Below are 27,234 nucleotides of genomic sequence, written 5' to 3'. Positions count from 1 at the left end.
GGATATGTTACAGTGGTCTGACCCGGGCATTGTCCATATTTCAACTGCTGTTTTCATTTTGCAGATATATGGTCATTAGTGATGAGTGGGAAGTCCCTGAAAAACAGCCATTTAAGGACTTTGTAAGTACATTTTGTACCGCCTATTAGACGCAGCATCATTATTCTCCTACAGTACTGTTATAATCCCACATCATACAGGATCCAGCCTGATGTCTCTGTCTTTCCTTCTAGGGTAACTTGAGGTCATGGCTTGAGGATCTGGACTGCCGCGATCAGTTCAGTGTTATCTTTGAGTCCGGTGATAGAACGACAATTTTCTGGAATGATGTTAAGGAACCAGTTCCGGTGGAGGAGAGACCTGTAAGTTACTCTTGTGCTGTAGATCCATTTATTGGGCAGATGTTCCCACTTTATTGTTTTCCATCACAAACACACAGTGGCTTCTTCTGTGTGGTTATGTGGGATGCGGCTTAAATGGATCTGGTCTGTCCTGTGTTTAAAGTAGGCAGTCGGTGAGTCCAGTATGTACTTGCCTTTCCATCTTACCCGATCCAGGACATAAGCAGTACAGGATTTCTCTTAACATAGTGATGATGGGTAAAGGAATATGGGCATATGTAGAAATGTTTCTTCCATCCACTAGGGGGCACACAAACACTGGGTATAGCTTGGTTTGTAGAGAGTCTACACACCAAATAGGTACATTTTTCCCAGCATGCTAATAACTGTTCCCCCCAGTTACTATTTTATGTACTTTTCGTTTCTTTTGATGAGTGGTCTGTGCAGGCGTCCCAAAGGATGCCCTCACAGCCACTCCAATGCCCAGTGGCAATAGCAGAGACTGGGTCACTGACTTCCACTCCAGGTGTGGACAGCAAACCTCTTCTAAATACCGCAGCACAGCCGGTAATCCTGAGCCGGAGTGGGAGACCTTAGAAGTTTCTCATATAGGAGAAAGTTGCTCTGTTAGTACACTGTTGATGTTTGGTTAGGAAATGATTTATTACTACCTATTTACAGTCTTACATGGCCGGACAATCCCGTCATTTTTCTTATTTTCACGAAAGAAGTCCTGTAAACCTCTCCTACCTCTTGGCTACTAGAGCTTAAACTGTTTAGACATTAATGAATGTTTAGGGGTAAATATACAAAGCAACGGTTTTCAGAAGATGAATGTTTAAAGAGGAAATCTTTAAATACCAAGCCTTAAGCATTTAATATTTTAGCATGCTGCCCTTGTAAATCCAGTAGCTGAAACCACAGGGGATATATTGGCGGCTTTATAAAGCACCATTTAGTAAATGTATCCCTTGATCTGAAATCAGATTACCCTTTCAGATACAGGGAGTATAATTCGCTTGACTTGATTTGCCAGGCTAGCAGTATTTGTAAACCGTTCACTTCTCTCTCTAGCGGTGGACTGAGACGTATGTGCGCTGGTCACCAAGAGGAACTTACCTGGCCACTTTTCATCAAAGAGGTATTGCTCTGTGGGGAGGGGAGAAGTTCAAGCAAATCCAGAGGTTCAGCCACCAAGGGGTGCAGCTCATTGACTTTTCCCCATGTGAAAGGTCTGTATAGCATTCATATTGCCTGCTTTTTGTTTTGACTAACTGCATTATTTTTTTTTTTTTTTTTTTGTTGAATGTTTAAAGTTTTAATGGGGTATTCAATGTTTGTCGTGCTCCCGCAGCCATCTCCCGACGGGGGAAATGGCTGCGGGGCCCTATTCAATGCGGTCTTCCCCGACAGCATTGGACAGGGGTTCTCGGCAGAATGAGCCTGACCTCACAAGCTGTCGGGCTTGTTCTGCCGAGAAAAGCCGGAAATAGGCGAGCTCCCGGCCGGAGCTCGTCTATTTCCGCCCTCAACTCGCGGCCACGCCCCTTTCGCCGCTCGGCGGCCGGGACATTGAATCCCGACCGCCGAGCTCAAGTCGAGCAAAGCGAGAATGGGACAGGGGCACGGCTGTCGAGCTTGCTTGACAGCCGTGCCCCTGACATTGAATACCCCCCTTAGACTGTATAGAGCTCTCATTTATGTCTATAGTGTCTGACATGTATTGCAGTTTGGAGTAGATGGATAAAGCGGTGATCAGAAGTGTGCCATAGCAACCAATCAAATGCATTCTATAAAATTATACATAGCAGCTGATTGGCACACTTCTCCACTGGCTCCACCCTTGTGACTGATTGATACATCTATACATGTTTTCCCTGTAGGTATCTTGTTACATTCAGCCCCCTTATGGACACCAAGGATGATCCTCAAGCCATTATCATCTGGGACACGCTGACCGGACAGAAGAAGCGAGGATTCCACTGTGAGAGTTCGGCACACTGGCCAATCTTTAAGTATGTTTAGCTCCTCTGTTTTTGCTTTAATGAGCTTGTCTTCGGTCTTCTTTTTTTCCTGTAATAACCACATTACAACTTTTCTTAGGTGGAGTCACGATGGCAAATTCTTTGCCCGAATGACCTTGGATACGCTCAGTATTTATGAAACTCCTGTAAGTGTTTACGTTCTTGTCTGTCTTTTTTCTAAAAATAAAAAGATTGTGAGTAAGCAGTGGTTGTGGTAAAGCGGCTTGCCTCATTTAAAGGAGTACAAATGGTATTTTGTTGTAAAATCTAGTTTCAAGTTGGGAGTTTAAGGGTTTCAATGTACAATTGGTATTTCGTACAGACAATTTTGGATGAAATCCCGGATTCCCAGTCGTGCGGAAAATGTAGCAGGAAAGTTGAATAGCGGTAACTGATTGCTGCAGCTTGTTGCAACATGGGTTAGAAATACTGAATATTCTGGAAAATTAATCTTTGTCCCACCTCCAGTATAAAAAATGGTGGCACAATGTTTTAGAATTTGTGTACGATTGCCACAAATATGCCGCGATACAATAGATATATATATAAATATAGAGAGGCTTCCGCTTTTTTTTTAGTTTTTTTTTTTTATATACTGCATCCACTCGTAAGGTGGTGGTGTTCAATTAGGGTAGGTGATAAAAGGAAGCATGATGATGAAACTAATCCGATTTGGAAACTACCAACATCCATTTATAATGAATGAAATTGGCCTAGGTATATGCAGCTGTGTTTTATTCCAGATTATTGAATAGGGAGGATCAGTGGACACCTAGTACAGTGTTCCACGGTTGTGTATAATAATAGTATCTGTTGAGGCTGTGGTAGTTGTAGTTTATTACGGAGTTCTCCATTTGCTCTGTGCTTATAGCGTCAATAAGAAAGCTGTTCACATCTGTTGCTTTGCCTGTGATTAATGTACAGGAAGTGTTTTTTAGTATTATAATTCAGCGACAGCCTAGAACTGATAGAGATACATAGACATACAGCATTCTGCGCTGATTCAGCAATCCGTCATATTGATTTGGGGTTTTTGTCTTGCAGTCCATGGGCTTGTTAGACAAAAAGAGTTTAAAGATTACTGGAATAAAGTAAGTATATTCAGCATTCTGTTTCCAGCCAGCTGTTCTGTTCTTTTCTGCCAAATCACTAAAGCATAGCGTTCTCCCTATTTAGGGACTTTTCGTGGTCTCCCGGTGGTAATATCATAGCGTTTTGGGTACCAGAGGACAAAGACATCCCCGCTAGGGTGACTTTAATGCAGATGCCAACCAGGATAGAGATCAGAGTGAGAAACTTGTTTAACGTTGTGGATTGCAAGCTGCACTGGCAGAAGAATGGGGACTACCTGTGCGTGAAGGTGGACAGAACCCCTAAAGGGACTCAGGTAGGTGCACTTCAAGATCAAAGCTCTTATCTGGTGTCGCCCTGTTCTCCTATTAATAGCGGTAAGTTTATGCTAAGTCTTTTCTCCTCCTATCCCTCATCCATAGGGCATGGTTACCAATTTTGAGATCTTCAGAATGAGGGAGAAGCAAGTCCCAGTAGATGTGGTTGAAATGAAAGGTGAAGTATTTTGTATTTTATTTTTTAGCTGTGTTTGTTGATGGGTTTTATTAAAGTTCCAAACTACTTCTTGAATTGCATCTTCTGTCTGCATCTGTTCAATTAACCATCATGCATAAGGGTATTTGGAAACCTCTCATCTGGCCATGCCGCATAGACCTCTACATTAGGGCGGAGTGAAAAAACTGAAATTGAGAAATTCAAAATCGGCTAGTGTGGGAAAGTTGTGACTTGACCTGAATAAGAAACGTGCAAAAGCATTTTGATCTGAGTCAACATCTTCTGTTCTGGCAAGAGGCCTAAAGTTTCACTTTTTAGGTGAACATGACGAAACCTATGAAGATGCTCCGATCTAGTTATAATTATATCAGGATGTCTTAGAGTGGTTCATTAATATACTTTAGCATAGTAAAAAACAGTACGAGCTTGTCCTAGTGCAAAGTGACTGACTGGCGGGAGAAAAAAATCCCTAATAATTGACCCATTTTCATGGTCACAATTGTGAATATTGTGTGTTTTCTCCTGAACGTGTTTATAATAGAAGAAGCACAAATACTCTAAATGGAATTTCATTGAGACTGTGTGAAATATAACACTGCATAATAGCCCTTAATCAGACCTGATCACAGTACAAATTTGTTCTCAAAATGGGCAAAACAAATGCTGCATTGCAGATGGGGCAGATGTAACGTGCTGAGAGAGTTAAATTTGGGTGGGGTGTGTTGAAACTGAAATCTAAATTGCAGTGTAAAAATAATTTAGCAGGTATTTACCCTGCACAGAAACAAAATAACTCAACACAAATCTAAAGGTGGCCATACATTTACAGATCGATTGTCAGATCTGGCTGGTTGGAACAAATACCTGGTAATATCTGAATGACAGTTTTTGGCAGTTTTCCAGCATTTCAAAGCAAAGTGCTCTCATCCATTACCAGTATTTTGTTCCAAACAGACAGATCGGACAATAAATCTGTAGATGTATGGCCACTCCCTCTGCACATGTTACATCTGCCCCACCTGCAGCTACATTACAGCATATAATTATGCCAAAGATAAGCCAATATATTAACAGTTAAATACATTAAAGTGCATTATGCTGTAATAAGTATTGCTGATCAATCCTGCCTAGCAGGGCTGTCTTTTTGTATGGGCTTAATGGGCTTATGTTGATAGCTGAGGATCCCCTTTTTCCAGGGATACCAGAATTTAGAAAATCGGCCCTGGGGAACTGCAGATATCCAACTTCAAAGCAGCAGTCCACATCCGACCTGTTAATTAAAATTTCCAGTCATATTTCTCAGGTTCTCTCTGACACTAGTGGCTTGTCTCTATCATGCCCAGAACCAGAGATATCAGCCTTCAAGCAGCCGGTCCCTGCTCCAGCTCCAAACGTCTGGTGTAGTTTTATATTTTTGTCAATGGATTGCTTCAGCTCCTGATCTCTGATACCCAAGTTCCCAGCACCTCCTGAAAGTTGGGACTCTAGGTTTTTATACTAGGCTAAGATATTTCCAGATAATGGCGATATCTGCAGTCAAACAAGCTGCCCTTCCACCGGAAAATGACGAATATTAAGCCCACTCCATTATCCAACCGTCCCCTGTGTATAAAACACCTACCTCCCTGGAAGTCATTTACAAGGGACCCTTCATACAGCTCAGTGCCCCCTTCCACATGTTAGTGTTCACCCTCCCACCACCTGTGCAGTTAAAGGAGTAATTAGCAGAAGTTACTGCTCCAGGTCCTACATGTTGAATGGAAGATAGAGCACCCCCTGCCACCCGTGGGACATCAAAGCTGCTGCTGATACCACCCCCCACCCCTAGGAGGGGAGAATGGGTAAGGGCCCCAGTGCATTGCTTTGCCCAGGTGCCCACACTGCTGTTAAGATGGCCCTGCTGCCTAGAAATGAACACAGTGATTGGCATATATGTACTGCTGGACACCACTCATAGAATGATTAACCTGTTATTTTTTGAATCAATGTTCTTGTTTTTTTTTCCCCTAAACATTAGATGTATTTGTTTATTTATTTATTTACAGTTTCTTATATAGCTCAGCAGATTCCTTTACGCTTTACAATAGTAGACAGTGGTAAAACAAACTGGGTAATGACAGACAGACTTGGGGGTTAGAGGGCCCTGCTGCAAGCTTACAATTTATTACACCATAATACACTTCAACGTATTTATATTGGCTTATCTTTGTCATAATATATGCTGTAATGCAGCCCAATCATGTTCCCAGTATAGGGGATGCAACACTGTTTTTCTGTCAATAAACAGAAGTGATATGTAAAATGATACATTAGACAGTTTACACTTACTTGTAAAACTTATTGTAACAGTTACTGTTTTTCAATAACAGACTGCAACAGTTATTTCTTATTTATATACACAGGATTGTCTATCTTTGTATATGCACTGCAAAGATAGCAGCATAAATCCAATTTCATGTATTTCAGTGACACTGTGTGAAATATAACACTGCATAATGGCCCTTAATCAGACCTGATCGCAGTACAAATTTGTTCTCAAAATGGGCAAAAAAATGCTGGACTGCAGGTGGGGCAGATGTAACATGTGCAGAGAGATTTAAGGTGGCCATACATCTACAGATTTATTGTCCGATCTGTCTGGTTGGAACAAAATCCTGGTAAAAGATGAGAGCAAATGACAGTTGACCATTTGCTTTGAAATGCTGAAAAACTGTCATTCAGATATTACCAGCTGTTTGTTCCAACCGGCCCAATCTGACAATCGATCTGTAGATGTATGGCCACCTTTAGATTTGTGTGAGTTATTTTGTTTCTGTGCAAGGTAAATACCGGCTGCATTATTTTTACACTGTAATTTAGATTTCAGTTTCAACACACCCCACCCAAATTTAACTCTCTCAGCACGTTACATCTGCCCCACCTGCAATGCAGCATTTGTTTTGCCCATTTTGAGAACAAATTGGTACTGGGATCAGGTCTGATTAAGGCCTTTATGCAGTGTTATATTTCACACAGTGTCACCGAAATTCCATTTAGAGTATTTGTGCTTCTTCTATTATAAACACGTTCAGGAGAAAACACAATATTCACAATTGTGACCATGAAAATGGGTCAATTATTAGGGATTTTTTCTCCCACCAAAGTCATTCACTTTGTACTAGGACAAGCTCATACTCTCTTTTACTATGCTAAAGTATATTAATGAACCACTCTAAGACATCCTGACATAATTTTAACTAGATCGGAGCATCTTCATAGTTTTCGTCATTTTCACCAAAAAAGTGAAACTTCAGGCCTCTTGCCAGAACAGAAGATGTTGACTCAGATCAAAATGCTTTTGCACGTTTCCTATTCAAGTCAAGTCACAACTTTTCCACACTAGCCGATTTTGAATTTCTCAATTTCAGTTTTTTCACTCCGCCCTACTCTACATACTGTAGCTGAGGAGTTACCCTCTGCCTTGTCTCCTCCATGTGAGGTCCATATCAGAAACCTCCTTACTTGGCATAGCGGAAGAAGCTATCACTGTTGTGAAGCTACACATCCCAGCATGCCTTGCTACAGTGTTGCTGTTTGGCCATGCTAAAACTGTTGCAGGGCATGCTGGGATGTGTAGTTCAACAACAGTTGGAGATCCAAAGGTCCCCCATTCCAGCCTTACAGCTGTACAGTTTGGTCTGGTAACTTGTTATTTGAAAAGCATAGCGAGTAACCCTAGGAATACCCTGAATATTGGAACGGTTTTGCCTCAAAACTAGTTCATACATGGTCTACGCTAGGCATGTCCAAACTATGGCCCTCCAGCTATTGTGAAACTACACGTCCCAGCATGCCTTGTAATAGTTTTAGCATTCCCTAGTGGAAGTGCTGTGGCAAGGCATCTTGGGACTTGTAGTTTCACAACAACTGGAGGGTCATAGTTTGGACATGCCTGGTCTAGGGAATGGTGATCCAGTCTGTTGGATGCGCTCTATTTAATAATTGTCATTTCTATGACCAGCTCCATCCTTCATCATACCTTGTTGTACTCCTCCTGTTACATCTATGTATGTTGTGTGATCTCCTACAGATGGTATCATTGCCTTTGCCTGGGAACCCAATGGAAGTAAATTTGCTGTGCTCCATGGTGAAGTCCCCCGAATATCTGTCTCTTTCTACCATGTGAAGAATAACGGGAAAATCGAGCTGATCAGTAAGTCCTCGTGTTCTTTCCAAGCACATCGGTATAAGTTAATATGGGTGGTTTTAACCGCATGGTTTTATTTCAGAGACCTATGACAAGCAGCAAGCCAACACAATCTTCTGGAGTCCCATGGGGCAGTTCTTGGTTCTGGCAGGCTTGAGAAGGTGAATAGATGAGGCCTTTTCTCCCCATAGTCATTGGCTGCCCAACCATCCGTGTAGTGCTGCTGTAACACTTGTCCCTGCTCTTCCAGCATGAATGGAGCTCTTGCCTTCGTTGACACCTCAGATTGCACCATAATGAACATTGCAGAACATTATACAGCCTCCGACGTCGAGTGGGATCCGACAGGTCGTTTCCTAGTTACTTCTGTGTCCTGGTGGAGCCACAAAGTAAGCTTTATTGCATCTGTCAATGTTGAGCCTTGTGGCCATTTGCATGTGTGTTTCAGGGCTCTTAAGTCCTTAAAGAGAACCGAATGAGCTATCTGAATCTACTGTTGGTTTATTACCTGGATCTGCACATTTTTTAAGTCTGGGAGCTTTGATAGTTTAACACATTTAAGCACTGAGCGTAAAAAGCCGTGTGATGGAAATTCACTGAGTTGATGTTAAAAAGAAACCAAGTAAGTTAATATGCTAACCTATACACGGCACGTTTCTCTGAGGAAGGTGACCCTGACCATCCGAGTCGATGTATTCCATGCCCATCTTCCCCCTACCAATCACACCGTCCTAATAGGTTTCTGTGCCACAAAAATGAATGCAGGTAGCTGGAACGCCTGTCATTTTTAGTAGTGATTGATGCCTGCCTTAAAACCCTTTTTGAGAGCCAAGTGAATTTGTCAAAATAGGTATAAAAATTGCCAAGCAAACCGTTTTTATTAATCATAATGGCCTGTAATGTTTACTTTTTATATAGGAAATATTTTTTATTTTGTTACACAATTTTTTAAATTTGAATTTATATAACAAATGTAAGCAACGCTGGCATTTTTAGAGATATTGGCACTCAAAGGGTTAATTGCTGCTTGTATACTCATTGAAACACTGGCTGCGCTTAGACCATTTAGCAGTTACCCTGGGTGATGCTTTAGCCACAATCTATCATGCCACAGTTGTGCCCAATTACAGGGGCAACTATCTGGAATAGTAGGAAGCTCGTGTTGATCTGGTCTGTCTGTGATGTTGGCATTCCTTTTTTTTTTTTATTATTATTATTAACTTGTTCTATTTTCATTATTGAGGTCGATAATGCATACTGGTTGTGGACATTCCAAGGTCGTCTTCTCCAAAAGAACAGCAAAGACCGCTTCTGCCAGCTTTTGTGGAGGCCAAGACCCCCAACTCTGCTAGATCCAGAGGAAATAAAGGTACATGGAGATAATATATATTTTTTTTTAAATCTAGAATGAATTTTATGGCATTACATGACCTGAAATATTAAAGATTTGTTTGGGTTTCCATCCTACCAGTTCCTAATTGTTTACGTCCTAGCTCTGGTGGGACATTTAATCTCTCCCCAGCCCTAACCATGCACCATCACCTAGCTGAGCACTATATCCAAAACTTTTGGTTTAGGCTGGATTAACCCTTAAGATTTTGTCAGGGAATGAGTAATGGTGAGGCTGAAATAGAATTATTTTTCATTTTGTTTAATGTAGCTTGTTTGTTTTACAGACCATCAAGAAAGATTTGAAGAAGTACTCCAAGATATTTGAGCAGAAAGATCGTTTGAGTCAATCCAAGGCTTCAAAGGTAACACCACCCCCCCTCCTGAAAAATCTCAAACTGTAACCATCTGCGAGGAGTTTTGCTAGCTATTAAGTACTATTATGATGATCCATATTTCAGAGTAACTTCATGTGGTGAACCATGTGTTCTAATTGTATGTATTTAAAAAAAACTTAAAGTGAGCGTAAAAGCAGACATAATATAAAATAATGACATCTGTATCAGAGCAAATTACTTTCACACAGAATCACATCTGACATATTTATCCTTTCACCTCGCAAATGCCAGGTCACACCTAGGATTTGGACACTATACCGTCCCGGGTACAACCCGACATTTGCGAGGTGAAGCTCCCCACAGTGACTCAGCAATAAGCTGGGTTGCTGACTTCACACTGGGGCTAGAACTTATTCATGGGTTCAGGAACTTATCCTGGATCCTTATTGTTATTGCTCCATCATGGCACATGTTTGACTGAAGAAAAAAAAAAAAAGCCTTTCTCTGACATGCAGCAGGGACCACTGGAATCACTTCGGTATTAGAGCTGGGAATGCTGGGAGCTAGGCACTACTTAATAATAATTAGGGGATACTGGCTCCTCCCCTCTAAGACCCACAATCCTCCAGTGAGAAAATTGTGCCAGGGAGTTAGGTCACAGTTTTTTCTGCTCCTGCACATTTTTCAAGCTTTTTGCTCTATTTTTTTACAAGAGTACTTTTCTCTTGGTAGCTATTGTGAATCCCTTCCCCACCTATTGAAAGGTGTGGGTCCGGGCATTCAGCGCCCCTGGATATCCAGGTCGTCAGTCAGGACCTCGTTAAAGGTGCCTGCCTGCACGGGTTCCGTGTTCCTGCCGCCCCTCCAGCAAAGGGGACGCCAGTCACGAAGTGGAAGCCTCCGGTGGTGAGTAATGCGCTGAGCGCACTTTCCACACGCCGTCCCCTGCTCTCCGTCTGCCGCGCTGTGCGTTGTTCCTCTGCAGCGCTGTGAGGCGCCGCCATCTTGCGGACGGCGCGTCCTCGTGTACAGGTCCCACTCAACAGAACTAAGTGCCGGAGGCATTACACGGAGGAGCGCTAGCAAGCGGGTGGCTCTGGACGCTGTCAGGTCTGTACAGGCTGGCTAGGTAAGAGGGAGAGGGGACTCGCTATTCAACGGAGGCGGGCATGGCGCGGCCATTACGCAGATACGCAGTAAGGCTGACTCTTTCCTGTTCACAGGTGACTGCAGCTTAGAAGGCTCTGAAAAAAGTTTACTGACAGTGTTTTGCGCGGTATTGGTCTTGGTGTTAACAGGGCTCATTCTCCTCCAGGTCTCACAGAACCCTGAGGTTTTTGGTTTGTGAGAGGTGTATCTGTACTCAGTGTGTGTGTGTGTGTGTGTGTGTGTGTAAGCCTGTATCGCGCGCTGTTATTGGACCGGGCGAGCAGGGATCATGACGGGCAAGTCCAAAGCCTCTCAGAAGGTTTTTGCTTGTACTGTTTGTACAGCAAAGTTTTCTCAATACACAGCTGAGGGAAATGCCACGGTTTGTCAGTCATGTTCAGGTGCTGAATCTGCATCACTGGCGGGGTCTCAGGCGCCCCAGTGGGCCTCAACCTTGGTAGGTACTATGTCCAAGCTCACTTCTGAGTTGGCGCTGGCTCGCAGAGCTGAGCCTTCTTGGGCTACAGCCCTAGCAAGGTCTGTGGAGGGGTTAGCTAGCTCCATGAGCAGACCAGAGAGGGCCTCTACATCCACCAATAAGCGACCTTATCAGGCTCTTATTGTGGAGGATGATTTAGATAAGGAACAGGATCCATTTCATGAAATGGAAGATGGTGAATGGGAAGAGGTTCAGGATGCCGTTCCTGAGGGAGAGCCGACACCTTTAGGTATAGAGGCTCTTATTATGGCGGTAAAGGAGGTGCTTCGTTTACCGGAGGATCCTAGACCAGAGCCGCAGGAGTTTGATCTGTTTGGCGGGGTTCAGAAAACGTCAGTGGTCTTTCCCTGTCCAAATCAGGATCAGCTTGTGGCAGCATGGAAGAACCCGGACAAACGGTTCCAGATTCCCAGACGTTTTCCTTCTCTGTATCCCTTTGAGCCAGCTGCTCTAAGCAAGTGGGAGACTCCACCGCCTGTGGACACATCAGTTTCCCGGCTGTCCAAGAAGACGACACTGCCAGTCCCTGGGGCTTCGGCCTTGAAAGATCCTTCAGATAGAAAGATGGAGGCTACCCTCAAGGCCATTTATGTAGCAGCAGGGACTCAACTCAGACCGGCTATAGTTTCGGCCTGGGTAAATAGGGCAAATGTCAAATGGGCGGAGTTAATCATTGAGGGGTTGGAAGCCGGTATACCTATGGAGGAGCTACGCCGCCTAGCCGAACACATTAAGGAGTCGACTATGTTCTTGGGAGAGGCTGCTAAGGATGTATCCTTAATTTCTTCTAGAATCTCAGCTAGCGCCATTTCTGCGCGGCGAGCTCTCTGGCTTCGCTCTTGGCAGGCGGATGCGGAATCTAAAAGGGCTGTGGAGGGACTTCCCTTTTCTGGGGACATCCTCTTCGGGCCTGAATTAGATAAATGGATCTCACAGGCGACGGGGGGAAAGTCGGCCTTCCTACCGTCTGCAGCTCCTCCCCCTCCTAGGCGACAGTTCGCAGGTCCGTCCTTTCAGTCCTTTCGGACCCAGCGCCCCTTTCGGGGCAGAGGAAGAGGCTTCCAGTCGTCCAGAGGTTCCAGGGCCAGAGCCCGTCCCCAGGCTGCTCCAAGAGTCCAGGACCCTAAGCCCCAGCAGAAGCCGGTGGCATGACGGTTTACCAGCTTCCGTCAATATTTTACCGGTAGGTGCCCGTCTGTTGGCCTTCAGAACCCAATGGTTCTCCCTGTCGGAGGATCCTTGGGTTCGCAGGGTAGTTTCAGAGGGGTACCGAATTCAGTTCGATTCCACTCCTCCGTTACGGTTCTTCACTACGGCTCTACCAACAGCTCAGGAAAAAAAAACAAGCCTGCTAGAGGCCATTCGGATCTTGCTGGAGGCTCAGGTCATCATGCCGGTCCCAGCAAATCAGAGGAACACAGGGTACTACTCAACCCTCTTTGTAGTCCCCAAGCCGGATGGGTCAGTCAGGCCCATTCTCAACCTGAAGCCTTTGAATCTGTTAGTCTCTTATCAACCATTCAAGATGGAATCAATCCACTCAGTGATTGCCTCGTTGGAGCCAGGGGAGTACATGATATCCTTGGATATCAAAGATGCTTACCTACACATCCCGATTTGGATTTCTCACCAGGCCTTTCTCCGTTTTGCCATCGGTCGGGATCATTTTCAGTTCAGGGCTCTGCCCTTCGGATTGTCAGCGCCCAGAGTATTCACCAAAACTCTATCAGTGGCCATCGCATACCTCAGATGTCAGGGGGTGACCATAATCCCCTATTTGGACGATCTCCTAATCAAGGCCCCAACGAGGGAGTTACTGGAGAGTCAGGCGAGGTTAACTACTCAGACGCTCACCAGCCTGGGGTGGATAATGAATTTCAAGAAATCCTCTCTAGTCCCATCCAGGAGGATCTTGTTTCTAGGTCTTTGGCTAGACACGGAGGCTCTGAGAATCTACCTGCCGGAGGACAAGATCCAGGCGATCTTGCTCTTGGTTCAGAGGATCTTACTTCCACAGAAGATCAGCCTTCACCTGTGCACGCAGCTTCTAGGGAAGATGGTGGCAGCTTTCCCAGCTCTGACGTGGGGATGTTTCCACTGAAGACCGTTTCAGTGGGATCTTCTCAGGAAGGGTGCGGGCTCGCACCTGAATCTTCACAGAAGGATCCACTTGTCGGCCGAGGCGAGACATTCACTACTGTGGTGGCGACACAGGAGGAACTTGATAGAGGGTCGTCTGTTTGCAGTCCAGGACTGGATTGTGTTGACGACGGACACAAGCCTCCGCGGCTGGGGTGCCGTAGTGCTTCACCTCTGTCTCCAGGGCAGGTGGGACCTGCAGGAAAGTCACTTGTCCATCAATGTCTTGGAGATCAGAGCCATATACAATGCTCTGCTGGAGGCTCAGGAATTCCTTCAGGGTCAACACGTAAAAATAAGATCGGACAATGCCACGGCAGTCGCCTATGTGAACAGGCAGGGCGGCACGAGAAGCAGCATGGCCATGAAGGATGTAAGGAAGATCCTTCAGTGGGCGGAACGGTCAGGAGTAATTCTGCTTGCGGTATTCCTTCCAGGTCGGGAAAATCTAGAGGCCGATTTCCTCAGCAGGGAGGACCTACACCCAGGCGAGTGGTCTCTCAACCCCGAGGTGTTTCGAGAGCTCACCGACAGATGGGGAGTTCCCGAGGTGGACCTGATGGCGTCTCGGAAGAACCATCAGCTACCAGCATACGTGGCACGTACAAGAGACCCTCAGGCCATAGCGGCAGACGCTCTGTCAACGCCGTGGGAGTTCAGATTTGTCTATCTGTTCCCTCCACTTCTGGGCCAGGTACTGAAGAGACTCAAGAGGGAACCAGTGCAGGCTATTCTCATAGCGCCCTGGTGGCCTCGCAGAACGTGGTTCTCAGACATCCAGAAGTTACTGGCAGACGAGCCAGTTCGGTTGCCCCTCAGACCGGATCTTCTTCTACAAGGACCCTTTTTTCATCAGAATCTGCCACAGCTGCATTTGACGGGAGACCGAGGTCTTGCGGGAGAAGGGAATTCCAAGAGCTGTAATTCCTACGATGTTAAGGGCCCGAAAGCCCGCCTCAGCAGCGCATTATCACAGAATATGGCGCTCATATGCGGGCTGGTGCGAGTCTAGGGGCTGGCCATTCCGGGTCTTCAGGTTGTCCCGCCTTCTGTTGTTCTTACAGAGAGGGTTGGACGGTGGTCTGAGACTGGGTTCGCTTAAGGTCCAGGTCTCAGCCCTGTCCGTCCTCTTTCAGAAAAGATTGGCCCTCATGCCTGAGGTGCAAACATTCTTTCAGGGGGTTCTTCGGGTCCAGCCTCCCTTCGTACCTCCCACAGCTCCTTGGGATCTGGATTTGGTACTGGCCTTCTTGAGGTCTGAGACCTTTGAGCCACTGGACAGGGTGGAACTGAAGTTCTTGTGCTGGAAGACAGTGCTTTTGCTAGCCCTGGCCTCAGCTCGCCGGGTTTCGGAGCTGAGTGCTCTGTCCTGTAAGCCTCCGTATTTAATTTTCCACGAGGACAGAGCAGAACTGCGTACCCGGGCCGGGTTCCTTCCGAAGGTGGTATCCTCATACCACATTAACCAGCCTATTGTGGTGCCGGCTTTCCAGGGAGATTCTCCGGAACAATCCTCTTTGGACGTGGTCAGGGCTCTTCGGATTTACGTTAATAGAACCAGGTCTATACGCAAATCGGATTCCTTATTTGTGCTCTATGACGCTTTCCGCAGGGGGTGGCCTGCGTCTAAACAGACAATTGCACGATGGATCAAGTGGACGATCCGTAGTGCTTATCTTCAGGCGGGACAGGTGCCCCCTGTCTCCTTGACGGCGCACTCTACCAGATCGGTGAGTACATCGTGGGCCGCTGAGAGAGGGGCTTCTATCTCTCAGCTGTGCAGAGCGGCCACTTGGTCGTCTCAGAACACGTTTGTAAAATTTTACCAGTTCGATACCTTTGCCGCTTCGGCTTCGACTTTCGGTCGTCTGGTTCTGCAGAATCCTCAGCACTCTCCCTCCCGGGTCTTGGTCTTTGGAACCTCCCCGAAGTGATTCCAGTGGTCCCTGCTGCATGTCAGAGAAAAGAGGATTTTGGTACTTACCGGTAAATCCATTTCTCTGAGATCAGCAGGGACCACTGGACACCCGCCCGGCTGCTGGATTCTGCCTGTTGTGGTTGCTGTTGCAGCCCGGTCCGATACCTGCGTGTGGTATGTATGGTTATGATTTTTTATGTTTTTCTGTAACCCTTTCCTCTGGTGGGCCAATTTCCTCACTGGGGGATTGTGGGTCTTAGAGGGGAGGAGCCAGTATCCCCTAATTAATATTAAGAAGTGCCTAGCTCCCAGCATTCCCAGCTCTAATACCGAAGTGATTCCAGTGGTCCCTGCTGATCTCAGAGAAATGGATTTACCGGTAAGTACCAAAATCCTCTTATCCTATTTCAGGCCAATACTCGCTATGGCGTTAAAATCACAAGATTAGCCAATAATTTTCTTTATTGATCTGGGCAATTTGGATACTGGCTTAAGGTTCCAAACAAGTATTTAAGTGTCTCACGCTTTTTTCTCTTCTGTACAAAAGGAACTGGTAGAGCGTAGAAGAACCATGATGGAAGAATACAAGACCTACCGTGAATTGGCGCAGAAGCTGTTATTGGAGCAGAAAGAGGCCCGTTTGGAGCTTAGAGGAGGTACGGACTGGTTGTGTGTGCACCTTGGTAGCATGTTGGGTTTGCTATCATTAAATAAGTGAAAGCCAGTGGCTGGGATATAGCCATTGTGTGCCCTGACCATTATCCCAGTTACCACACTATGGCATTTGATGATAAGCTTTGCTCTAAAGTCTCTAATCTTTCTGGTTTTCTCTCCATCCTTATTAGGAGTGGATACAGATGAGCTGGACAGCAATGTGGAGGATTGGGAAGAGGAAACCATTGAGTTCTTTGTCACTGAAGAAATTATACCACTAGAGGAGTAATCTGATACGGACCTGGTGGGTTGCACTTTGGTTTTGATCGCCAGTCTCCTTTGTGAATATTTTGTATGAAAACGAACGTATTGATTTGTTGAAGTCATGTAACATTGCTAGTTGTATGTGTAAAAGAAACACCATGAGCAAGTCAACGAAGAGGAATGCAAACAAAATTCACGTTGCAGAACTCTAAATATAGATGTTGAAGTAGTAGTGATCGGCATTCAGTCATATTCACGTAACTTCATTATCTGTTCACTAGACAGCTGGATCGTGCTATACAGTCCATGTAGGTCCGTGCAGACGACACAGGAGGGCGTTGGTTGTGTGTACATTGCTCACTCAGCTGGACATGTGTGGTTTTTTTAACTAAGGCAACTGCTTAAAGTTGTTTAAGGAGTGTACTAGCTTACAAAGTCTACTCCCCATTGCAGGTTAAAAGCCAACTGAGTGCTGGGAATTGGCTTGTCTCTGTCCATGTACATTATGTATAGAAAATGGGCCATGTTATTAGTCATGTTATTCCCACAACTTTGTGACCTAACCCCAGGATGTACTATGGGAGGACTAGTATTTTTGTCACTCTGTCATCTGTCATCCCACACACAGTGGGAGATCATCTGTCATCCCACACACAGTGGGAGATAAAGCGGCACAGTCGTGGCACTATAATGCTTCCTTCTTTACCAAGCCGATGCAGGAAGGTACACCAACAAAATGCATTACTGTTTTCTGTGGTGAATAGGCAACGACACCTGCAGTAGAAATCGATAGCTGCTGGTGTTGCTCTGCATGTCAGTGCGCTATTTTGTCAGATAGCAGCAACACTATAGATAGTCATGCAGCACACACCACCAGATCTATACATGGGAGGAAGCGGGATCCGATTTTCACTTTCACACTGACGCATCCTACATCTACACTGCGTTTCCTTATCGTTGGGCTCTCCTATTCCTTCACTGCCCATGGCTTGTGGGTGAGGAGCAGACAATGGCAAGAGGGAACAGTCTGTGGCATGTATTCAATTGATGTCGAAACTGACGTTTTGCCAAAAAGATGTCCGTTTTCGACATTAATAGATCTGAAGGGGTTCTGATCTATTCAATCCTAGCAGGGTTTTTTTCCGGAATCTTCCGACTTGCCGAAAACCAGGTGGATTGGTGGGTTAGCCACTAATCCTCCTACTTTTGACAGAAACAAGTGTTTCCGCCAATCTCATTCCGACATGAAAATATGTCTTATTGAGGCAGGGAGGACGGAGCAGGGTGAGCAGCAGCCGCTTACACGGTACTCACCTGCCGCAAGCAGCTCACCCGGCTCCTTCCCTGCAAGATTGTTACAGGAGTGGAGTTGGTAGTTTAACCCTTTGAGTGACAAGTGAATTTGTCAAAATTGGTGTGAAAATTGCCAAGCAAATCTTTTAATGTATCATAATGACCTGTAATATTTTTTTTTTCATTCATGCCAATGGTGGTCACTGGGACAGTGGGGTGTGGGTGGAGCTTCAGCTACAGGCACCAAGTAGAATAGAGTTCTTCAAGTGCAGCCCAGGCTCCTCCTCCACGCCCCTACAGGCTCCAGTTGTTTCTTGGTGCCTCAAGGCACAGGTACCATGGGACAGGGCTCCGTGCCCTGTCTGAAATCTTCAATTTTTTTTTTTTTTTTTTTTTTTTTACACGGAGACAGCGTTACGCTGCTCCCCTGTGGCTGGCAGCGGCGCGCTGACTTTCATAGCCAGACCCGCCGCTCTCCTCATGACACGGAGGACGCCGCGCTCCACCACAGGTAAGCGGGACCTCCATGTGAGGGGACGCGCGCACCATTATATGTGCGCTCCGCTAGCGGTCCAGTCACCGGGCGGGGTGCAGCCCGGGTGACCCTGGCAGTGGCACCCAGTCTTTTCTGCGCGGCCACTAGACCACCAGGGAGCCGTACTGTGGAGCGCCATTTTTGTTAATGGCGCAGGGCACTGATGGTTCCAGGGGAGGCGGGGCCTTGATCCACAGCTCCCCGCCTCCACGCTCAGAGCGACATAACGCTGTTTTCCCGCCTGAGCTTAGCTTCCCCACGCCCCAGCAGCGTACTGAAGACGCCATTACGCGGGACTACACTGTGGGAGAAGTGCACCGGAATCCCTGCTCCTCTACACGCTACAGGAACAGGTTTTGTCTGCAGCCCTCTGTACCTCAGTATTTGGCTGAGTGTCAGAGAGTATAGTGTCTTTTCTACTGTCATCCATCTGTATACCTTTATAGTTTCAGAGGGTGTTACTGTCCACTGTATTATTGTAACCAGTGCACACAGGGCCTGTCTGTGTGAAAATGTCACAGAAAAACCCCAAAGCAAAGCCAGCTAGGGATTCACCTAAGCTGCATGCTTATACATGCACTAACTGTAAGGAGAATTATTCCTCCATACAGGAGCAAGCTGGTTTGTGTGAACGCTGTTCTGCACAGGACTCCCTGGGGGGCCCCTCAGTCCCAACAGAACCCAGTTGGGCTTCCACTCTCTCAGCAGCCATGAAGGAGTTAGCTACTCAGTTAGCTGCAAACAGAGAGTCTGCTGCGCAGCCATTGCCAGCTCAGCCTGCTGTTGCTGCATCAGAGCCGGCCTGGGTACAGGGTTTATCCTCCTCTGTTCAGGATTTAGTCCAGGTGTCTGCTTCTCTGCAATCTGCATTGAGGGCTCCACCTAAACGCAAAGCACAAGCTCCTTTAGCTTCTAATCAATCAGATGCTGGGGATGACTTGGGTGACCAGGTGCTGGTCGACACAGACGAAGATGTTGACATAGATGATGTTGACATAGATGAACCTGATAAGGAGGAAAGAATGACCCAGTCCAGAGTAGACTCCTTAGTTAAAGCTGTTAGGATGTCTCTCAATATACAGGACACCCAGGCCACAGCACCTGACACACTTCTTTTTAAAAAGAAAAAGAAGGAGTTGGCTCTTTTTCCCTCAAATTCAGACTTAAATGAGGTCTTATCTGAAGCGTGGCAACACCCTAACAAAAAGTTTTTAGTGTCCAAACGCCTGATTTCCTTTTTCCCATTCGCTCCAGCGGACCGTAAGAAATGGGAGGAGCCTCCACAGGTCGACGCTCACGTAGCCCGCCTAGTTAAGGCCACTACCCTTCCCATTCCTACAGTGGCCTCTCTTAAGGACCCTACTGACAGGAAGATTGAACACTGCCTAAAATCAGTGTTCTCCAATGCTGGCGTGTCAGCAAGACCAGCTATGGCCTCAGCCTGGGTAGCAAAGGCAATTGCAACTTGGGCTGACTCCCTACAGGAGCAAATTTCCTCAGGCACACGTCGCTCTGAATTGTTATCAACGGTGGACCTCATTAGGGAAGGGGCCACATACCTGGAAGAGGCAGCGATAGATGCAGCTGCCCTCTCCTCAAAAATTTCAGCTTCTTCAATTGCTGCCCGGCGTGCACTGTGGCTGCGTACTTGGAACGCAGATTCTGATTCCAAAAAGGCATTGGAGGCCCTTCCATTCTCAGGGGAGATTCTGTTCGGCTCCGAGCTGGACAAGATTGTAGCCACCATTGCAACGTCCAAAACAGCTTTTCTGCCTTCGGCACCGGCTAGGCCTAGATCTCAGTCCTTTCGGACCTTCCGTCCACAGGGGAGGCCCAGGGGTCAGCCTTCATCAAGGGCGCAGGCCCCCACAAGGCGTCCATCCGCTCCCAAGACCAAACAGTCCTGGGCGGGTCGCCGTCAGGCCCCAAAACAGGCCGACAAGCCCTCAACATGAGGATCAGGCGGCCCACCAACCACATCAGGTGGGCGGTCGCCTGTTGTCATTTGCCGGGGTTTGGCAGGCCACTACCACCGACAGGTGGGTAAACACCATAGTGGCCCAGGGTTACTCCCTCTCCTTTCAGGGGCGTCCGCCATCTCGGTTTTTCACAACAAGCATGCCCCGGGAGAAGGACAGAGCGGCTGCTCTGACCAGCTCCATTCACACCCTGCTGGCAGCAGGGGTCATAGTACCTGTCCCACTTTCTCAGCGAGGAGCAGGTTTCTACTCAAGCCTGTTCCTGGTGACAAAGCCGGACGGGTCATACCGGCCCATCCTCAACCTGAAGGGCCTGAACAAACATCTCTGTATCCCCAAGTTCAGGATGGAGTCCCTCAGGTCTATCCTGCAATCTCTGGAACCGGGGGACTTCATGGCATCCCTGGACATTCAGGATGCCTACCTCCATGTGCCAATTCGATCGGACAGCCAGTGCTACCTCAGGTTTGCAGTCAAAAGCAACCACTACCAGTTCATAGCCCTCCCCTTCGGGCTGTCGACCGCGCCACGAATCTTTACAAAGATCATGGCCACCATGGCGGCGGCCCTAAGGGCCCAGGGCGTTCGTCTACTACCATATCTAGACGACCTCTTGATACTGGCTCAATCCGCACAGACACTCCAGAGGCATCTGGAGCTAACTGTTTCCCTCCTGCAGACCCACGGCTGGCTCATAAATTGGAAAAAATCCTCAACAACCCCATCACAGCGGATGGTGCATCTAGGAGCCTTGATAGACACAAAAACTCTCAGGGTTTACCTGCCGGAGGACAAGTGGATACTCCTCAGAGACCTCCTGAAACTGTTCCTGAAGCAACAAAGGGTCTCTGTGCACCTGTGCATGAAGGTCCTAGGCAAGATGGTATCTTGTTACGACATGGCGGAATTTGCGCAGTTCCACTCCAGGCCCCTGCAGAGGGAAATGCTGCGTCACTGGAACCGTTCCCAACCAAGCCTGAAATCGCAGACCTTTGTTCTGTCCAGGCAGACACGTCTGTCGCTCACATGTGGCTCAGTCCTCTAAACCTTCAAAAAGGGCGCCAGTTTGTCATCCCTCAATGGGTGATGTTAACAACGGACGCCAGCCTCCGAGGGTGGGGAGCTGTTCTGGCAGAACATTCCTTCCAAGGCCGTTGGTCGAGGGAGGAGGCGCTGCTCCCAATAAACATACTGGAGCTAAGAGCCATCCTGCTAGCCCTCAAGTCAGCAGGCCCTCTGATTCACTCCAAACCGGTGAAGATTCAATCAGACAATGCCACTGTGGTGGCATACGTCAACCACCAGGGGGGGACCAGGAGCCTAGCAGCCATGAGGGAGGTAACATCAATTCTGCAGTGGGCAGAACATCACCTGTTAGCTCTGTCAGCGGTACACATACCAGGGGTTCAGAACTGGGAGGCCGATTTTCTGAGCCGCCAGGAGGTACAGTCAGGCGAATGGGGGCTCCACGAGGATGTGTTCCAGGAACTAGTCAACAGATGGGGACTCCCGCAAATAGACCTAATGGCCTCAAGCGTCAACAAAAAGTTACCCCGTTACGGGGCTCGCTCCAGGGACCCACAGGCACATCTGGTGGATGCCCTGTCGGCTCCATGGCCATTCTCCCTGGTCTACATTTTTCCTCCAGTGGCACTGCTACCAAGAGTCCTCAGACGCCTCAAACAAGAAGGGACCACAGCAATCCTCCTGGCCCCAGACTGGCCCCGCAGGGCCTGGTACTCAGACCTTCGGGAGATGTCTCTGCAGCCACCTTGGAGACTGCCGGCTCGTCCGGACTTGCTAGTACAAGGACCATGCCTTCATCCGAATCTAGGCAGACTAGCTTTGACGGCGTGGCTCTTGAAACGGAAGTTTTAAGAGAGAAGGGATTTTCATTACCAGTCATAAAAACCATGATAGCAGCAAGGAAACCTGCTTCTTCCCGGATCTACTATCGAATCTGGAATGCCTTTTTCACCTGGTGTGCGAAGAGGAACCTCCCGCCTAGGGAGTTTCGACTTTCCAGGATCCTGGCCTTCTTGCAGGCGGGCCTGGATTTGGGCCTTAGGTTGTCCTCCTTAAAGGTCCAAGTTTCCGCGCTCTCTATTTTGTTTCAGCGGAAATTAGCAAAGAGGATGGCTATACAGACCTTTTTACAAGGCGTCCTTCACATACAACCTCCCTTTGTGCCCCCAATCCAGCCTTGGGACCTCACAGTGGTACTCTCAGCACTGCAAAAACCACCGTTTGAGCCCCTAGAATCTGCAGAGCTCAGGTGGCTAACATGGAAAACGGTGTTCCTACTGGCTATTTCTTCAGCCAGAAGAGTTTCCGACCTGTCAGCATTATCCAGTGCATCTCCGTATCTGGTGTTCCACCCGGACAGGGCAGTCTTAAGAACTAAAAAGGAGTTCCTGCCCAAAGTTATTTCCAGTTTTCACATAAACCAGGATATTGTTGTCCCTGCCTTCTCCCAGTTGGAGGACTCCCCAGAGTTACGCTCTTTGGATGTTACAAGAGCTTTAAAAGTTTACGTTAATAGGACTCAATCCTTACGCAAGACAGAGGCCCTGTTCGTGCTCTATGATGCAAACAAGAGAGGTTGGCCGGCAACGAAGCAGACATTGGCTCGATGGTTGCGGCTAACTATAAAACAGACTTATGTATCTTCTAATAAGCCAGTTCCATCCTCTGTCAGAGCCCACTCCACGCGTTCGGTAGCAGCCTCTTGGGCGGCTCATCAAGGAGCCTCAGCAGAACAGTTGTGTCGCGCGGCCACTTGGTCCTCTCCACACACCTTTTTAAAATTTTACCATTTTGACACGTTCGCCAGGGCAGATTCTGCTTTTGGGCAACGCGTCATCAGTGCAGCTCAGGTGCGTTCCCTCCCGTAAAAGGGACAGCTTTGGGACGTCCCACTGTCCCAGTGACCACCATTGGCATGAATGAAAAAAGGGGATTTTGGTCCTACCTGTAAAATCCTTTTTTCTGAATCCATGGTGGACACTGGGCGCCCGCCCTCGCACACTGATCTACAGTAATGGGGGTCGGCTTACACCTTCCTGAAACTTATTCTTCCTTTGGGTTGCTGGTTTCTTTCCTATTTCTCTTCCTTTTCCTGTACCTTGCGGGTAAGCTGTTGAACAAACTGAAGCCTGTAGGGGCGTGGAGGAGGAGGAGCCTGGGCTGCACTTGAAGAACTCTATTCTACTTGGTGCCTGTAGCTGAAGCTCCACCCACACCCCACTGTCCCAGTGTCCACCATGGATTCAGAAAAAAGGATTTTACAGGTAGGACCAAAATCCCCTTTTTACACAACACTTTCTATTTGAATTTATATAACAAATGTGAGCGACGTTTTAGCAGATATTTTGCACATCTCACATCTTGGCACTCAAAGGGTTAAAAAAAAAAAAAGCCAGTCCCTTGAAAGGTAAGTGCTGCAGTCATGGTGACTCCTTTTTGGATTAGTAGACCTCAAAAGGGTAAAGTGTAAAGATGGGTATACCGTGCCTGAAGCATAACAAAATATACAACCTGTTGAGTTTAGAATGTGTACCTTAAAAATATATATTATTTACAATGTATATTTTATTTTCTCCTTGCAGCGTTCTGTTTTCTGCATCAGCAATTCCCTACAAAATCCAACAGCTCCAAAGTTCAATCTTAGTCCTTCTGCTGCGACCTTGAATGGACATATTTCCTTTTCAAAGTTGTGCCTTTTAGTCTTCAGTGGAGGATCTAATAAAGAGCGCTACTTTTTAATCTCTTAATTGTTCTACCACCTCTTGATCCATCTTCGATATAGCAAACAAATACTCCTGTTGCTGGTACGTCAAGAGCGGTTCTGCCTCACCATGACTTTGCCACCGGAAGCTCGGCGCACATTGCTTCAGCTTCTGAAGAGCCTTTTCTACTTCCCTACTGAATGGACAGTCAACTGTTCTAAGCGGCAGATGAATAGTGAGGATACCCTTGTACTTATTACACATTTTAGTGTGTTGAACCAGCACTACAGTGGACTGTACCCGCCTCCATTCAGATTGCAACTTTGCAGGATTAAAGATGGAATTTAAAGTAAACCTATATTTACTATGTCTTTATTTTATGCATAACACTGTATAAGGTAGATCAGGCATGTCCAAACTGTGGCCCTCCAGCTGATGTGAAACTACACATCCCAGCATGCCTTGCCATAGTTTTAGCAGTCCCTAATAGCAAGTCTGTGCTAATGCATGATGGGACTTGTAGTTTCACAACAGCTGGAGGGCCATAGTTTGGACGTGCCTGAGGTAGATTAACACCAAAGTTATCAAATCCTTAAGGTGCCCATACACTAGTCCGATTTTTAAGCCAATTTCACCCAATCGGCCCAAATTGGATGTGTTTGACGCACAGTCCCGTGCGCATCGAATCTGAACCGGAGGTCAGACGGGAAGCAGATGGCGGGGGATGGAAGATATAGCGTACTAACCAATTAGCTCTGAACTCCTTTTTGAAACACACGAATATATAAAGTACCAGAAGCTCTGGCTGTCAGGATTATATTATTTAAAAGTAAAAAAAAATACTATACATCAAAGCTGTTAAAACCTATAATTAAAATGTCGCGTCACTTTGTTAATGTTGCTAAAAATGGTCTTATGATTAATTTATAGAACTGAATTTATACCCATGCATACAAGAAATGATAATACTGAAAACCGTTTAAGTGTTTGGTTCTCGTGTAGTTTCATGGCGCCGTGCTACTTCCGGGTTTTACGCTCGCCAAACTATCTAAAATAAAGTAACTTAATTCCATGCCAACGTGGATAGTTCATACCCCCACTATCCACGTTGGCATGGAGTTGATATGAGATAGCGAGCCACAAGGGGACTCAGACTCACGGTGCCATTCTGGCGCCATGAAACTACACAAGTACCAAGTGTTTAAAAACTAATGGTTGAATCCACATGGTTTTTACTAGTATTAACCCTTTCAGTGACAATGTTGCTGTGAGAAATCCTCAAAATGTCCACTAAAAAAAAAATGGCAGCGTCGACTGTTCTTTTAGTCTAAATAAATACAAATACAGCCAAGTCAATTAATTGAAGTTTAGTTCAATTTTGCACCCCAAAAAAAGTCGCTGAGAGCAATGCTGGCATTTTTTAGAGGATATTTTGAGGATCTCCCCACAATGCTGGCACTCAAAGGGATAAGTTGTATCAAGGCTCTTGTTTTACTTCCCAGCTGCTGGCCAGTCCATTAATTACAGCCTTATAGAGGCTACGGCAGATCTGTTAGTGAGTGGCCTCTGATGCAGACTCCGCTTCGGGGGAACAAGAGGTACAGCCTATGTTTAATGCGGTTGCATGTGCAATGAAACTGCTGCGATGGGGACGCAGTTCTTATTACACAATATTATAGTGGCCTCCACATTACAATGAACAGATCAGATTGACACATTACAGTGCCCTCCAGTTCAAATTATGCCACATTATAACACCCACTACACAAGTGATGGCTAACCTGGACACTCCAGCTGTTGTTGAATTACACATCCCAGCATGCCCTGCTACAGTTTTTCCTATTTGGTCATGCGAAAACTGATGCAGGGCATGCTGAGATGTGTAGTTCAACAGCAGCTGGAGTGTCAAGGTTAGCCATCACTGCACTACACACTACTCTCACTGACCATGTAATGTCACTCAATTCCTGCTGTGCAATGGATTAGACCCAACTGTAACACTGTCACAGACCTGGGATTTTGAACTTGGGTCACATTATTAGAAAGCATGCTCATTCTGGAAGCTGTTAGCTTGGGAATACTCTAGACCAGGCATGTCCAAACTATGGCCCTCCAGCTGTTGTGACACTACATATCCCAGCATGCCTTGCCACAGTTTTGATATTAGGGAATTCTAAAACTATGGCAAGGCATGCTGGGACGTGTAGTTTCACAACAGCTGGAGGCCACAGTTTGGACATGCCTGCTGGAGATTAAGGCACTACCTATGCTGACCCTTATTACAGGGATCCCTTATAAATACACCCTTTTAAATCACCATAATTTGGCACCTACTTTATGCTGATCCTGTTAAATAAAGAGATTACCCTACTACACCAATTGGGTTCATTAATAGACCTACTGTAATCTTGAATACATTTGGTCAAATTGAGACTACCTTGCTACATATGCATAGAATATGCAGTCTACCGATAGATGAAACGCGTTGGCTTATCCTGCTTGTACTTGCCTGTATGAGTTCCATTCAAGCAAGTTCCAATAAGAACTTCAGGATTTTCAAATCCACCCCCCCCCCCCCCCACACACACACACACATTTTTTAGCATATCACCACTTCCCCACTCTTTTATAGAAGACCCATCAGTTACAGAGTCAATATTATTATTTATAGTGCATCAGGCTGGCTTTTACCTTTTGGTGATGCAGCCAGCACTACCTGCCCTATCCTATGTGACTCTACACTGGAGTGCATAGGTGGGTTACGAGGCTCAAGCTTTCATGGTGGCTTGGGGGGCTCAAAACGAGCCACGGGTGATGGGTATAGCAGGGCGGGTGGGCGACAAGAGACTGAGGGGTGAATTTATGAAGCTTGGAGAAGTGTTATCTATCCCCATAAAGAACGTTATGAGCAAGGTGATAATGGTTCAGCCAATCAGCTACAATATGTAAATTGACAGGTAAGAGCTGATTGGCTGAACCATTATCACCTTGCTCATAACGTTCTTAATGGGGATAGATAACACTTCTCCAAGCTTCATAAATTCACCCCTCAGTAACCCTTATGTCTCCTGGCGCTCGCTCTCTACTGGCATCCCCTTCATTATGCCTCTCCAGAGTCCATGCATCCTTCTCTCCCTGCAGCCTGTGTGCTCAGCCAATCACTGAGTCGCAGGCTGTTAGGTCAGACATGATTGGCCAGCTGAGCCGTTTCTCACCTGTCCTGTCTTTTATT

The 27,234-nt window shown here is 46.6% G+C and overlaps 1 protein-coding gene across 1 annotated transcript in view; it reads left to right on the top strand.

Annotated features, from left to right (window-relative positions):
- Nucleotides 1–24,356, top strand: part of EIF3B (eukaryotic translation initiation factor 3 subunit B) — a 33,821-nt gene extending 9,465 nt beyond the window's left edge. Inside the window, exons 4-19 of the mRNA XM_083153050.1 lie at nt 65–122; nt 234–362; nt 1,416–1,573; nt 2,225–2,356; nt 2,445–2,511; nt 3,410–3,456; nt 3,542–3,752; nt 3,859–3,931; nt 8,001–8,123; nt 8,200–8,278; nt 8,368–8,506; nt 9,361–9,486; nt 9,794–9,871; nt 16,097–16,205; nt 16,395–16,507; nt 23,883–24,356. Coding sequence (XP_083009176.1) covers nt 65–122; nt 234–362; nt 1,416–1,573; nt 2,225–2,356; nt 2,445–2,511; nt 3,410–3,456; nt 3,542–3,752; nt 3,859–3,931; nt 8,001–8,123; nt 8,200–8,278; nt 8,368–8,506; nt 9,361–9,486; nt 9,794–9,871; nt 16,097–16,205; nt 16,395–16,492 — 1,627 coding nt within the window. The 3' untranslated portion in view covers nt 16,493–16,507; nt 23,883–24,356. The remainder of the gene's footprint in view (nt 1–64; nt 123–233; nt 363–1,415; nt 1,574–2,224; nt 2,357–2,444; nt 2,512–3,409; nt 3,457–3,541; nt 3,753–3,858; nt 3,932–8,000; nt 8,124–8,199; nt 8,279–8,367; nt 8,507–9,360; nt 9,487–9,793; nt 9,872–16,096; nt 16,206–16,394; nt 16,508–23,882) is intronic.
- The last annotated feature ends 2,878 nt before the right edge of the window (nt 24,357–27,234 follow it).

The sequence above is a fragment of the Crinia signifera genome, chromosome 7 (assembly GCF_055691185.1).
Source record: "Crinia signifera chromosome 7, ASM5569118v1, whole genome shotgun sequence".
Classification (NCBI taxonomy): Eukaryota; Metazoa; Chordata; class Amphibia; order Anura; family Myobatrachidae; genus Crinia; species Crinia signifera.
The sequence above is the reverse complement of the archived record's forward strand: the minus strand, read 5'-3'. Positions and strand labels throughout refer to the sequence as shown.